The sequence below is a fragment of the Perna viridis genome, chromosome 4, assembly GCF_037379345.1.
Source record: "Perna viridis isolate PV_CMFRI_1.1 ecotype Kerala chromosome 4, ASM3737934v1, whole genome shotgun sequence".
NCBI classification, from domain to species: Eukaryota; Metazoa; Mollusca; class Bivalvia; order Mytilida; family Mytilidae; genus Perna; species Perna viridis.
Window position 1 is genome coordinate 3,660,433 of NC_142448.1, and position 16,292 is coordinate 3,676,724.

The following is a 16,292-nucleotide window of genomic DNA, read 5'->3' on the forward strand; positions in this document are numbered from 1 at the left end:
TTGTTAGTGAGACCTAACTTTTGAGCTGAATTATCTCCCTTTAGGGAATTGTTACATTCCTTCATGTATATAATGTTATGTATACAAACATTGTGCAAAGTTTGAATAATAATATTTCAATACATTTTTGGTTACAGATTACACAAGATGGGTACCCTTAATATGGATGGACAGACGTAGTCGAGCAGGTACTAGGCCTGCTTTAAATGTTGGTGATACATGTATAGGTAAAAATTAGTATCAGCGGTGAAAAAATAGTGTCAGCCTTATTACCTACAACAAATTCATTGGTTTAGATAATATTACTTACCTAAGATCTATGTTGGGAACTTTAACTGTAGCTGCTGTGGTTTGTGGGTAGTTGATGTTTTTTGATTGTGTAGTAGAACTTGGCCCTGCAGTCGATGCAGCAGTAAAACCTCCAGCTGTAACTGGTGGGATTTCCAATGCGTTATAAGCTGTAGAAGGAGGATAATTTTTCTGGAGAGTTTTAATTACAGCTGGTGGCAAAGTCTGTTTCCGTACATTCACAGGATTTTCCTGCACCACAGGCATATTTGGTACATATATTTTATGGACAGGATTAGTCTGATACACATTTGGTATTGTCATAGCATTGGCAGGTTGAGATATAACTCCAGCAGGCCTTACAGGAGCCCGTATTCCAGGTGTGACATGAGAACTATCTGGAACTGTACCAGAAGGTCTGTCTCTCTGTCCAAAAGGAGGGACTATCCTTTCAACTGGCCTGGTAACAGTACTAGTGACCATTGGTCTAGAAGCTATGAAGATTCTAGGATTATTAGGAATTACTGCCGTGGATGGATGTGGTATTGCTGATGGAGCTTTAAGCAATGGACTACCTGCAGCTTTGTTGGAAATTTTAATCTTTAATGGATCAGAAGGTTTAGGATATGAAACAGACATTAGTGGATTTCTTTGCATTGGCAAATCAGTATATAGCATACTTGATGGTACACTAATGCCACTTCTTGTTACTGGTTCTTTATCTACTGTTACAGCAGTATTTCTACTAATATTTTCTATAGAAAAACTGGATGGTAGATGTGGTTTACTTAATGAAGGCAGAGCTGGGGCATTCAGTTGTCTCTTTCTTGGCTGCAGACCAGGTGGCCCAGGCTTATTACTTGCTGTATTTAAAGGACTAGAAGTGGGCTGATGTGTTTGTTGAACAGCTGGTCTTGTAGAAGGCACCTGATTTAACAAATTTTGATCTGATTTTTTTCCTGATGAAGCACTAACATTAACAGTGATATCAATATTCATGTCTCTATTATTGTTTACATTGACAGTTGCTGTGACTCCTCTGTTTTCTGGTTTTGACAATGTGTTGCTTGGTATTACTTCAGGAACAGTTTGAGATTTCTGTAGTAAATTTCTGCCTCCAATTATAGATTTATCAGCAGCAACAGCAGAAGTACTAGACTTACTTACAGTGTCTCTCCATGTAGAGAAATCTGGTCCACAACTGACATTTGGGGCTTTAAGTTTTAGAGGTGATGGTCGAAGTGGTATCATTGGACTAGATAAAAGAGGAAGATCCTGCTCTTCATCAGAACTATATAGAAGATTAGAACCTGCTAACAAATCACTTGAATTGGAATCTGAACTAAAGTCGATCTCTCTATACATGTCATTGTTGATCAGTTTCTCTTCAGAGCTCTCCACTGAGCCAGTCTTCATACTGTTGCTATTTGTCTCCTTCTTCATGTTATTTTTTTTACAAACTTTTATATCTGAAGTTTCCTTATTCGTTTTTGTTGTAGAATTTATGACAACAACATCCTTAGCTGGGAAATGTCCTCTAATCATTACAGCTTTATTCTTCTCTGGAGATTCCTGTAAAGCACTGGCAGGAGAGTCTACCCCTACATTTATAGATATGGTTGTCTGGTCTTCATTAGTAGTATCTTTGTCACTGTCTGATGATTCTGAAAAGTAGAAGTACAAAAATGAATGAGCACATTGATATAAAAATATAGACATCCTACTTGTACTTGTAATGCAGTGAATGTTAATGAGCTGTTATACTGAAATTTTAATTTAAATCATTTTCAGTTTAATAGAATAAGGGAAATGAATGAAGGAGACAGGAATCCAAGAACTAAGGTTTTAGTATCTTGAATATTCTGTATAATATTCATCTAAAAGTTCTCATCAATATGTACTTACATGTATAAGTCAAAAAGTTAAAAACGAATAGGGTTTATAACAAAACAAGTTAGCCAATAAAAACAAAATAGTTTGTTGGGCATTTGCAAACCATAGCAGATTCATAAAATTTTGTAACATCAGGTCGTTCTTCTTTTTCCAGTGAAGGCCTAAACAAGTAAATCTTAGTAAATCAATCAACCACACATGTACAATATACTTGTATCAAAAAGTTATATTCCACAAGTGAGTGGATAGATAGATACTGTTAGATATACCAAAAAATGGCCCAAGAGGGGCATGATCATATAACACAACAGTTACATAATGAAACTATCATCAATCTACAGATCTTTAAGAAAACTATGGCATAGGTCCATCTTACCATGCTGATCAAATTTACCACATGAAATGTTAGCTAGACCCATTGGTTTTTTCAATTAACATTGGCTATGTCTGTGACAGATCAAAAATCTAAAGGGATATTCTAACCAGCATTCATGCCATGTTTGGTTACAATCCATCCTACAAGTAGTCTCAGAGGAGAAGATTTTCAAAGTCGGAAATGTAAAATTCAAGAAAAAAATTTCAGGACCCATAACTCGTTCATTTTTCAATGGATCTTTTGAAAATTTTGGCATAGGTCCAACTCATCATGCTGAACAATTTTACTCCTTGCCAGATTTTAGCTTAACCCAACTATTTATGGGTTCTGTGCAAAATTCTGCTATTTGACTCCTATGGTCTATTTTTAGTAACAGCAGCCATGTTTGCAAGATCAAAAATCCCCACGCACAGATTGTTAAAGATGTTCAACATAACATTGATCCTAAATTTTGTTTCAATTCATCCAGTGATTTCAGAGAAAATTTTCGAAGTTGGAAATGTAAAATTCAGGAATTTTGGCATAGATAGGTTCATCCCATCATGCTTAACGAATTTCATAATCTGCAAGATTTTAGCTATACCAAAATGTATGCCTGCCTTATTGACCAGATTGCAACTCTATCTGTTGAGTATAGACCACATACATACACTGGACCTCACCAAAATATTTTTCCTTGTGACTATGTAAATGCTATTTTAATAAAGTGTTCTTTTTAATTAGGATAGTTAATATAACTGTTCATATATTATTTGTTTGACTATACCATGGAAGGATTTCCTTCCTTTAGTACTGGTATTCAAGGTGACCCAATATCCAAAGCATTTGTCTGTTATACATGTATGTATTAAACCCTTTGTCTTATCAAACAAGTCCTAAACCAAGAAACTGACTTTTAGCCTGTATATTTGATTTATCAGAATCTGCTGATTGTGAAAATTAAGTGTAAGTTTAACACATTTATTTACAAACTAAATCAAAACTTTGTTTGGCTATTGGGACTCAAAAACTCAATAAACGGAAATTTTGCTCCAGGCCACTGCTCACGACACTTGGTATAGTAGAGCCAAGCCCCATGGACAGGACACTCCGTCAATCAACCTGAACTGTAATGTAAGTTCCTCAGTAGAGCAGTGTTCTAGGATTTTTCAGGAATTGAAGTTTCCTCTGAGAAAAATCCATATAAAATCAGCTTTCCCACAGTCAATGACTACTTTCCTAACAAAACAAATCCTTACAGCATATGAAGTTTTTAACTTGCTACGGGAAAGTGTAACTAAGTACCTAACTTTCCTTGACCCAAATTTCACTTGCCTCAGGTATTGGGAAGTAGGAATCCTAGAACACTGAGGGGATGAAGCAATGCTTCATCTAGTAGCTGAAGGCATCAGAATTAGGGGTTGTGGAGAGAAATTCAATAAGTATTTAATTAATTGGAACATGAGAAATTGACCAGTGGTCAGTTATGGAAAGGTCCAAAAGTCAAATGCAAAGCAGCTGAGTGATCCCCAAGCTAAACCAAAACGTCTGAGATATTTGCAAAATTCTGCAATTCAACCTCTATGGACTTTTTTAGAAATGGTGGCAAGATAAAACAAGAGGCTCCCAGGAGCCTGAATCGCTCACCTGATTAAATTTTTCACTTTCGAGGGCAATAACTCTAACAAGAAATTGTCCGATAATTTTGACTCAATGAAGACTTTGGAATGACATACCATGAGGATTATTTCATCAATCGAAAGTTTCATTCTATCTATTATAGTTTTCAAGATATTGATTGAAAATTGCAAAAATCGTAATTTTTTGCCATTCAAGGGCAATAACTCTTATATAGAGTTGTATGACAACTTCGATCCCTGAAGACTTTTGTAGGCCTTATATTAAGAATCATTTCAGCAATTGAAAGGTTCATTCTATCACAAATTTTCAAGATACTGAAAACTGTATAAAGAAAAAAATTCAGTCAAGTAGTTTCAGATGAGATGTGTGAAAAAGTTAATGGATGACAGTGACAGATGATAGACACATAGTGATGGCAATAGCTCACATGGCCTTTTGCTACATGTATATACCTACATATGCAACATACACCATTATCATTACCAGAAAAAATAAACTCAATTTTTTTACTATCATCCATACCCAAAAAGGAAGGAACCATTTCAGTTAATCTAATAAAAAAGTCATTTCTAGGAATAATTAAAAGTTTGCAATTACATAAGGTTAAAAAAATTGTGACATTTCAAAACCTTTATGAAACTGTACTGGACTGGACTTAGGCTTATTTCACTTTGTCCACAGCCAACATGTCTTACTAGATATAGAAGGATTACATTTGCTTTCTTCCCTCTTTTATCTATTGTCATATTCCAAGGTTTGAATTTCACAATTTTTTCCACTAGCTGAATGTAGCAAGTACTGAAAATTTACACTCGCTAAATTTAAGTTGTTTGGTTTATTTCTGGACTTTACCTATATGGCATACAGAATTCCGCTAGCAAATTTTAGCAAATGGAAATAATTTCTACTTGCAAAAATAAACTTCATCTTGCATTTAGCAAGTACTTCCCTTAAATTCGATCACTGTATTCTATGCTTTACAGTCCTTTCCTTCAAAATTCTCAACAACTAGCCCGAATAATAGAGGACTGTATAAGATTCAACTAGCCCAAAACGAGAAATGTACATAGTCATTTCACTGACTCAAATTAGTTTTTACTGGCCCCGGGCTTTGGGCTAGTGGCTTAAGGCAAGCATCGAAGGTTTTAATCAAGGTACATTTGTATTTTTAAAAGTTGTTACTGGAATAGACTAACATGTAATATATCTCTATATGAACATACCATCAGACCGAACAATATCTGCTGGCTGTCTATATGTTGCTGGGTTTGGTGATTTATTAGCTTTCTTAGCATCATATGAGAAGAATTTGGCAACTGACTTATTCTTCAATGACTGCTCTGTGAATGTTCTGAGTTCTAACAGATCGTCAATACACCTTTGTAGCAGAACGTCCTCAGTTAATGGTACTCCATGGTTACTTGGATGTCTAACACTAACTTCAATAACCTCCTGTGTTAAGTTGGGAAAGATAGGCACCAGCATATTAAATACTGTTTTATCGATGTCCTCCATTCTGAAATTGAGTACAAAAAGAAAAATATACATGTATGTGTATGAGATTGAAAACCCCCCAAAAAATATTCACAGTGCACAACTTAATTCAACCCCAAATGTCCAACCCTGAACAGTTAGGATACATGTAGATTTAAGACAGGAGCATTCTATAACTAGCAATGATAAACAATAACCAAGATCCTGAATATCAAATAAGAGGCTGAACAAAAAAAAATACTTACCTGAAAAATTAGAAATCATACTATTTCATCAAGTAGAACACATTCAGTAATCCTTTTATAGATGCCCTATACTGTCTAACAGACAGACATGTCAGACAAACAGTCAGTCAGAGAAATTTTGTAAGTTTTTGACTGTTTATCTAGGAGCAGCAAAGGACTGTTAGCACTGGAGGTTTTTGACTACTGTGAAAATAGTAGCATACACAAACCATATCAAAAATTATATAATGTAAAATAAAAGTGTATGGTAATCATAAATTTGCATTTCCAATATAATTTAGAACATTTCTTTTTTTTTAAATGTTGAAACCGAATGTGATACATGTATTTTATATCGATTCAGATATATGCATACCTGTTCACCATTGGAACAATTCATTGTGGAGATTCTCCCCATCGACACTGTGTCATGTGGAAGATTTTTACGTACAAGTCATTTTTATGTTAAAATTCAATTATTTTGTGTTCCGTGCAGGTGCGGATGTTAAAAGAATAGGCCTGCAGCAGCGCTAAGCTTGTCTTAAAAGGCGACTAAATAGTGCTCAGAACCCTAGCCCAGAGCAATTGGGATGTGTGCCCCAGGTGGTGGAATGGGGTACCCCTAGCGTGTTACATGCTGGGGTTGTCAGGCTATAATAAGGAAAACCTGACCGCAAACCATAGTGGTGCCCATGTTGGGAAAGATGCCACGTTCCTCGCACGTTAAAGAACCCTACTGTGGTATTCTCCCAGAATAGGAAACATAGGGCTCTGCCACAGGAGGCTAAATTGCCCTACCCTACCCACCTCTCCCTATTTCCAGTGGCAATCAAAATTTGTTGACCTCATTCTCCTTGTGTCCCACCCCTTTTTCCATTCCTCATTTCATGTTCATTTTATCATCAATTTCATGCTCATCGTCTGAATATAGCTGAAATATTGCTGCTCTGATGTTAAACCCAAACAAACAAACAAACAATTATTTTGTACCTTCACATAACATAGTAGTTTAAACTAAAAATCTACCACAAATCATTCATTTTCAGATGGATGATTAAACATTTCCCATTAATTCTGTGGGAGTATCCTCCTAATGTGAAGGGTCAACAGGTATGGATATGACCTGTAAATTAATAGCTTAACGGTATCCAACTACAAATCTTGTTTCATTTCACTTTATATGTGAGTAAAGGCTTTGGTTATTTTGTGCTGGTGCAATTGCTAAAGGATTTAAAAGGCAATGAGCATCCCGGAAAATAAGGATAATCCCCCATAATCATTGGTACTTTCCTAACCCCTCTTAGAGTTTGGTGATGTGGTGGTCAATGCAAAAAATATATCTCCCATACCGAATCGAAAGGGATAAGATACTTCCTCTTCTACAGTGTGTTTTAAAACAATTATAACCAAAAGAAAGTGTAAGCAATGTCATTTGCCAGTTTTCTGAAGAATAAATACTTTTACTTTCATCATTAATTAAAAAATACCAGACCATAAAATGCATGTTTTGAGGTAATAAAAAAAAATCCTTGATTTTCATCTCCCTGACCCAATTTTCAAGCTCACCCCTACATGTATTTCTTTTATTTTCAAATTGCCTTTGACAAAAAAAAATCTGACTCAAAATTCAGAAATATGTCATGCCTTGTCATGACCTGTTTTTTTTTTAAATGATTTCCTGTGGTAACTTTTACAAATATTGATAAAAAAAGCTGTGGCTATTCAACCAGACCCATTATGTGTGGGCCATTTTACCAGATCCGGTTGAATAGCTTTTCTTTGATGGATTGGCTATTCAACCAGGTGTTGATGGACTACGTGCAGTAAAACAGATCGATGATACATCCATATTATGCATACAATATAATACAGCTCTGATTAATCTGACTTTTCATTTCGTCAAAACAAGTTTAATATTAAAATTCAATATGCAATAAAGTTGTTAACAGATAATTTTAAAAGCTTTTTCTTTCTTATTTTGCTCTCTAAGAGGTAAATCATAGGGAAACTCAAATTTTACTCGACGAGACTTTTCACATCATAAGGTTTATTTCAAAAAACAAAATGTCCATATATTAAACAAGTAGCAATGAATGTGAAATTAGATTCCTATTATGGGATCTGCAAAACCCATGACACAACAGGCATAGTCGGGTATACGCTGCCCCCACCTAAAATTGGACAATTTTTTTGTGTGTGAAATCTAGATGTTTCTCCAAATACTTGTTTGCCTCGCTTCACTTGGCATTTTCATGCACAAAAAGTGCAATTACTAATTTCAAAAATCGCACCTTTAACGTCAGAGGGCAATAGTGAGCAATTTCAGAACAGGATGAATTTTTGGAAGAATTATGCATATACTGGGGTGTGGGTACAAATGCATTTTTATTTAAAGCTGTTGAAACTAAACGTATTGGAACTGTTTCTTCATGTCTGCATCAGCGTCAAATACTGAAGATGAAAATTCAGATAGCTTCTAGTGCTCCTTTACAATGTATATTTACTAACTATTCCCTGATTAATTTAAATGCTAAATGTTGTGTGGATGATGGTTCTGATTTGTCAACACTTGTTTTTCGCAAGTAATGGCCAAAAATAATGAGGACAACCAAAAGGGGCCATGCAGACCACTGTTGAATTGCCCAGTAAACAAAGGTGTGTGCATGGCAATGGCAACATGGTCATGCTGATCTGTTCATCCTGAAATCTATCAAGGAAACCAAATATGTGATGCAAATTGTTTGTTAGGCAAAATTAACTGTCAGAAATAATTCTATACTTATTTCAGTGGACAAAGTTAGAACAAATACTCTTGGAGTACAAAGTTCAATGTACAGCACTGAGAAGTACTTCTGCATTTTCAAATATAGCAGCTATATGAGCAAGCTAATGAGTTATGACTTGAAATACGACAAATATATCACCAAAAAAGCATTGTGACTGTATACATAATTTCATATAAATCTGTTATATTACTTGATTGTTAGATAGTAAAAATAAAATGCAATTAACGTTTTACAGGCACTGTTTCCAACTTGTTTAAAATAAGTTCATCAACAGAAAATCAAATAATTACCCCGATAAAATATTTCTTCAGATCAACTTTCATTCGAGTGACAAGTACTAAACTGGAAATTTCGGTTACTATATTCACTTTCACTTTCTTCAAAATATTTCAAACAGAAACTAACTTCAAAAATCAGATGAAAGTGCCTTTTAGAACACTATTTATGCTCACCTGTAAAACTGTGTTGGTAGAGAGTAAGAAAACTCTTTTCATACTCAAAACATAACTAAATTAAGTCACTGAACATCTTTTCAGCTCACTTTTTTGATGTTGATTCGCGCGTCTTCTATACTTTCACTTTCGATTTGGTTTCCCGCCATTTTTTAAAATTCATTTGACGCTTAGGTCAAGGATCTATCTAAATATGTAGATCTAACTCTTTGCTTAGGTGTAACATTTAGTCAAAATAGCAAATGATATATACACATTGACAACATCATAAAAAGTGCTATGAAACATATCAACGTGATGCGAAAGCTCAAATACAAAATATGTAGGAATACTTTTGTAATACTTATCTAGTTTACGTACGGCCAATTTTTATGGCAAGCAAAAGTGGACAAAAATCAATATTTTGTAATATTAGAAAATGTATTTCCAATATTACAAAATCACTTTTTTAATATTAGAAAAGATTTTTTAATATTAGAAATTCAATTTGTAATATTAAAAATTCATGTTCTAATATTACAAATTCCTGATTTAGTAATATTATAAAATATCACACATTTTGTAATATAACAAATTGAATCTGTAATATTAGAAAATGAATTTGTAATATTAGAAAATGAATTTGTTATATTAGAAAATGAATTTGTAATATTAGAAAATCAGTCACATTTTTTTAATATTACAAAATAATTTTCTAATATTAAAAAATCGTAGCTGAATACGACAAATCCATGTTGTAATATTATAAAATCAATTTCTTATATTAAAAAACCGTTTTTTAATGTTAGAAATTCAATTGCATTTTTAATATCAAAAAGTGTTTTGTGATATTAGAACTCTATTTTGTAATATTAAAAAAATCATTTTTAATATTAGGAAACACTTATTTTCTGATATTACAAATTTATTTTCTAATATTAAAAATTCATTTTCTAATATTACAAATTCCTGATTTAGTAATATTATAAAATATCATACATTTTGTAATATTACAAATTGAATTTGTAATATTAGAAAATGAATTTGTAATATTAGAAAATCAGTCACATTTTTTTATATTACAGAATGATTTTCTAATATTAAAAAATCGTAACTGAATACGACATATCCATGTTCTAATATTATAAAATCAATTTCTTATATTAAAAAAATCGTTCCTGATTTAGTAATATTACAAAATATCATACATTTTGTAATATTACAAATTGAATTTGTAATATTAGAAAATGAATTTGTAATATTAGAAAATGAATTTGTAATATTAGAAAATCAGTCACATTTTTTGATATTACAAAATGATTTTCTAATATTAAAAAATCGTCATTGAATACGACAAATCCATTTTCTAATATTAGAAAATCAATTTCTAATATTCAAAAATAGTTTTTAATATTAGAAATTCAATTGAATTTTTAATATCAAAAAATGATTTTTTTTAACATCAAAAAAGTGTTTTGTGATATACATCCTTCCAAGTCAGGGTTTTGAGTCCACCTTCGCTTTGAGTGAGCGAAAGTTGACTTCAAACCCCGACTTGGGAGGATGGTGATATAAGAAATCCAATTTGTAATATTAGAAAATGAATTTGTAATAGTAAAAAATCATTTTTTTAATATTAGAAAATGCCCATTTTTGTTCACTTTGGCTTGCCATAAGAATTGGCAAGAATAAAAATTTTGTCTATTGAAAAATAGCATAAATTTTCCATGTGCGTATTGTTTATTGCGCGAAGTGCAGTAAACAAAATATGAACATTGTATATTTTATAATAGTGTATTAACATCTTTATCGGTATCGATGTACAACCCTTTAGACTTTTATATATATATACAACGTCTCAGAATGTGACGACTCTGTTCGCTACACTGCTCCATCGGATCAAATTGATACAAGGAAGATAATGTAAATGTATAGAAAGGTCTGAAAAATTCCCAACGATGTTAGAGCTGTCAAATTTGCGATGCAAATTTTTGGTCGTTCCCTCCGCGGGACTCGAACTCGTACCGTTGTGACATCTACGGCAACACCGCCTGCACAAAATCCAGAGCCCTAGACCACTCGGCCAGCCAGGCTATATAAAAATATAGCTTTCGTTGGCCGGGTCAACGGGTCAACATATATGTGTATGTGTGTGCCAACAAATACACATACACACATATATTTTTTAAAAAAATGGCATTCCGGGTTTTTTTTAGGGTGCTTAGAACACACAAATGCCATCTCATAACTCACTAAAGAAACAAAAATCAACCGTGCATGATGACTTAACAACAGGTGGATTTAGCGAATGCATATGTCACTTTACCATACGCATTGCTTATGAAAGCCCCATACAAACCTTCCAGAGAATATCCATGGAAAGATATAGCAATTTACACAACATACATCTCATGTTCACCGTTGGATTAGTAACAAAAATATGACAGTAGCTAAATAGAGGCATTGTGATATGCTGCACCATACCGGTGGTCTTAATTATTTTTAGTGGGAATTTATTTAATGATTAAAGCGGCTGAAAGAGAGTCCATATTTTTACCTTTAGATGTCTTCAGACACCATATTACCAACTAATAGAGGCTTTGTTGACGATATAACCAACATAACAACAACAAATGTGCAAATATATTGGATATTGAAGCCCTCGTTGATATGTTTAGTTGAGCAAGAGTGAAATTCAAAACATAAAAATCCAGACGCCTGATCATAAGGAAAAGGATCAAGATTTTTTTCTGAGGATAAAAAATGAGGATATACTGTTACTAGTAGACAAGCCAATCACGTGTTTGTGGAAGTGGTTCGATGCAACATTGAAAGACTAGTAACACCAAGGAGTAATAAGGGAAAGAGTAATCAAGGGAACCAAGGTTATAGCGACAATCAAAAGAATGTAATCCAGGGACAAAGACCAGACATGGAAAACAGACACACACAACAAAAAACATAAAGTAACTAAAATCATACATACAGAGTAACAAAAGCAAATGAGCAACTCGGATTCCACTAAAGACCTTTCAAAATGGTCTACTTCCTGTATTGGTATAGCCATTGATTCTCTATGAAGTTCCATGTATCACAGACGAGTTCTTTAAGATCCTAAGGAGACGTCTGGTTGTTTCACAAGCATATGGCTCTACAGCAGATCTTCAAACTCAAACTGCCAATTTCACCTCATGTTTGGGAATTTAAAAGAACTAGAACAAAGATAGCCTTGAATCCAAGAGATCCTAGGGATGAGAAGATTAGAATAATTAAGCTCGAATTTGGAAGTACGCACAGGGAGGATCGAAATATAGCCTGTAACAAGCACAATTCAACAATCAGGGATAAGAGTCGGATACGTAGATACCATAGGCACTGAGACAGACGAAAAGAAGGGACCAGTAAGTTCACATGGAAACAGCCGGAAAAAAAGTAAAGTTGTAGGAAATCGAGGAATGGTGTAACAGGAATAGAGAAAATGGAAGAAGAATCATAAAAAACAAGGGGCACGTTGGAGAATCAACTGAGAGAAAACTGAAGTGGAGTTTGGATAATGGAACCCTATCGCATCCAGTTTCTTTACTAAGACCATGCAGTATACAACACGCTACCAACACAACTAATCTATATAGATTTGGCCTCATAAGGGGCTCTCATATGTGAAAGTGAGTTTGGTTCATATCATTGTAGATGTTGACGGCACTGCATGAAGAATTTCATTAGCTGACTAAAAAATTTGCTTTTTTATTTGTTTTTATATACAGATGCATATAAAGTCGTCTTTATTCTTGAAAATTTTGGTTGATTACCCGCCATTGTAAAATTACTATTGCGGACCTCTCTGAGCCCAGTCCCCCTCATAATTCCGGATTTCTGGGCCTTTACTTTGCACAGTTCGAAAGACAATATATTTTCTTGAAAATGAGTCATAATAGACAAAGAAATAATAAAAATTACGTTAAAAATCTATGGTGTAAAGAAAGTACACGTACTATGTGAAAATGTCAACATGAGATTATTAACAATTTCTGTCTGCATGAAAGCGATACTGACTACTGTTAGTAATATAAGGTCTATGGTGTGATATTTGATTGAATGAAAAACTGACAAAACATAGATCACGAGTATTATGGCTTATACACCCATTTTTTTAAATACTTTTCTTGTATCCATAAATGTATACACAAGCCACATATACAGATCTTCAGCATTTCCCTAGTCAAATCATTTCATGATATACAAACCTTCAGACATGACAAAACTGTTTTGTTAGTCCCTTATAATTGTATCAAACCAATACAATACTTCAACTTCCCGATATAACAGTTTGTACCGTTACGATATTAAGAAGTTTATTTATATTATTACTATATCACGTGCAGCTGGCGTTCTACTGTGACAATAACAATCTGATTCACACAAGTTTTTTTTAATTACTGGTTGATGTACCAAGAAAATAACAATGTTAAAAATATGTGTCATGTAGTAAGTTGGTAAGGATCTGGTCAGTGGTACGGTGTTTGCCATAGCAAATATAATTTGAGTGTATGTATTCGAACATTTGTGATCAGAGTAAAACCGTAGAGAGTTTTTTATGCAATTTATCGCTAGAACTTTATTTCATCAATTTAATTTGTATCGCTTTTGAGAGATGAGCAGAAAATGGACGCGACGAAGTTAATTTAAACACTGATACTCCGATAGGCTTGTATGACGTAAGAATGCTTTCTTATGCATACTAAACATGTAACAATTTCTACACGAATATTTCAATGTAGCCATTCATAATATTTGTTTTCTATAAAACAAAAAAAAACAAAAAACAAAAAACAAAAAACAAAAAAAAAGCAAAAAACAAAAAACAAAACAGCTATCATTGATATCGATAAATCAGCTTGTTTGGTCATATAATTATTGTTTTATTGTCACACAACATCTTTTTTAAAGAAATCTATAAAGGGCATTTAATTTGCTTCCCTACAATCCGTCACCAAAATCTATCAGAAATGCATTGTTGTGTAGATCAATCTTGACACGTTCTGATGAATCAGATATCACGGAAAATACTATCATTTTATCGCCCTAGATCTCATGGACTTCGCTGCTATAAAATTGCGGGAGCTGGATCGATGATAAAATGACGAATGTCGTCTCCACGATTAAGTCCGTCCTCAGCAGAATCCACTTCACCATATCTCCTCAGGAGATTCAGGTCAGTTGATTACTTATTTATTGGGTTCATGTGAAAAAATAATTTCCATTTATTAAAATTTCAATTTATTTATTGTTTTTGATAAATACAAAAAAAGGGGAAAAAGATAGATTAAAAAGTATAAATACATTTGACAAAAAAAGAGAAAAGAAACAACTATAAATGTGTTATACATGGAAAATCTCAAATGAGACAAAGTAGTCATTTTCATGCGCTATACTCTCATATAAACTATACAGTGACTGCAAGACAAAGTAGTCACTTTCATGCGCTATACTCTCATATAACTATACATTGACTATAAGACAAAGTAGTCGTTTTCACGCGCTATACTTTCAAATAACTATAAATTGTTTATAAGACAAAGTAGTCATTTTCATGCACTATATTCTCATATACCTATACACTGACTATAAAGCTTCAAGTCTGAATACTGTTCTAAAAACTAGTATTTATCAGGGAACGCAATATTTTACACGAGTTCTGCAGTTGAAATGCAATTATTTTTTTAGTATAATGAAATAAAAATCTACAAATAAGACTTTCACCTGAATTCAGTATTTATTTTAGGTTGACACATCATACACACTCTAAAATCGTTAACCAAGAAAACAAAATAAAAATAAACAAAACAAAACAAAACAAACAAAACCCAAAACAAACAAAACATAACAAAAAACATACCATTAAAAAGTTTCCAGTACTAAAGTTTTGTCTTTTATAACCAATATTATTATCAGTGTTCAGTTAAAAGAAGTAGTTGTTGTAGAAACCAGGTGGGGGCCACACACTCTTTAAATAATAGACCAAAAGCACGTGTTTATTTTATTTATTTATTTATTTTTTATTTTTTTTTTGGTTAACATTTACCTGGTCACATGAAAAGCTTTCTTATTTCTCTGTATAATCTATGATATATTTTTAGAATTCTGACAAAATAAGTAATACTGAAGCACGATCAATGAATTGTGTTTTTACACAAATTAATTCAAAGCTTGGATACCACTTTTTATGAAAATTCACCCTTACATGACTGTGTTACCCGTTGAAATCCATGGTGTGTTAGATTTGAAAATTTATTTTTAAGTACTTGATCCAGTACTCACCGCCACCTAAACACAATATTATCGTAAATCAGATTTAACTACCGTCGGCAGTTTCCAGTAAAACTTGGTGGTGGATGTGTATAAAGGACTCTCTTGCCTTGTGAGCATTAACGGCTTCATGAACAAACAAACAAACAAACAAACAGACAAACACAACAAACAAGTATTTCAATTGAAAGTCTAATTATGCCAAATTGTGATTATTAATTTATATAATCGTTCTAAAGACTTAATAGAAATTAACATCGTAATGCCAAGTCAGGAATAGAATTGTTTACCGATGTAGCAAATTATCGTTAAATAATAGTCCATAACCGTTTCCTTACATTACAAATTGTATGTTATAGCCAATGATTACTATGTGGTGCATTCATAGGACTTAGTATAATTTGTTCTATGTATTTCATTTACTAAATACAGAGTAATATTTATATAAACTTTTCCGCCCAAAAGACACCACAGGGAACGTGGCGGTGTTTCCGTTATACACATTCTATGGACTATATTGTAGTAACAGTTACAGAACCATACTGAACTTAATCTTGTTTTAAATGGATGTTAATTATGGTTTTCTACCTAAAGATTAATGATTGAACCGTCTACAATCTCGGCACAATTGGACGAGCGCCCGGAACATAAGGGGTGGGAGTCAACCATTTTTTTAAAATTCGGTATTGTATATTCCTGGACTTTAATGCGTATAGAATGGATAAATTTATTGTCAACATATTTTTTAAAATCTCAATAATGTATTTGTTAAATATGAAATCTACATTAAAAAAGAGAAATAAAAAACACCCAAAATCGCCCGTGTTTCCTCCACTGTCTGATACCATTATACTTCATGCGACTTTTATTCAAA

At 33.1% G+C, this 16,292-nt stretch overlaps 2 protein-coding genes across 7 annotated transcripts in view; one reads left to right on the forward strand and one right to left on the reverse strand.

Moving 5' to 3' along the window:
- LOC148618481 (uncharacterized) overlaps positions 1 to 9,272 on the reverse strand; it is a 49,095-nt gene extending 39,823 nt beyond the window's left edge. For 5 of the 6 annotated variants that reach the window (XR_015921387.1, XM_088577459.1, XM_088577461.1 and 2 more), the window contains exons 1-3: positions 9,134 to 9,272; positions 5,401 to 5,693; positions 311 to 1,952 (exon numbers count right to left, since the gene is read on the reverse strand). Coding sequence is in view for 5 of the 6 variants with exons in the window: in XM_088577459.1 (XP_088433585.1) it covers positions 311 to 1,952; positions 5,401 to 5,692 (1,934 nt within the window). In the remaining variant the exon portion in view is untranslated. Of the gene's footprint in view, positions 1 to 310; positions 1,953 to 5,400; positions 5,694 to 8,971; positions 9,060 to 9,133 lie in introns of those variants that run through there. The other variant, XM_088577458.1, reaches the window with a different exon arrangement.
- A 4,916-nt stretch (positions 9,273 to 14,188) lies between these two features.
- Positions 14,189 to 16,292, forward strand: part of LOC148618482 (caspase-3-like) — a 40,961-nt gene continuing 38,857 nt past the window's right edge. The window contains exon 1 of the mRNA XM_088577471.1: positions 14,189 to 14,324. Coding sequence (XP_088433597.1) covers positions 14,257 to 14,324 — 68 coding nt within the window. The 5' untranslated portion in view covers positions 14,189 to 14,256. The remainder of the gene's footprint in view (positions 14,325 to 16,292) is intronic.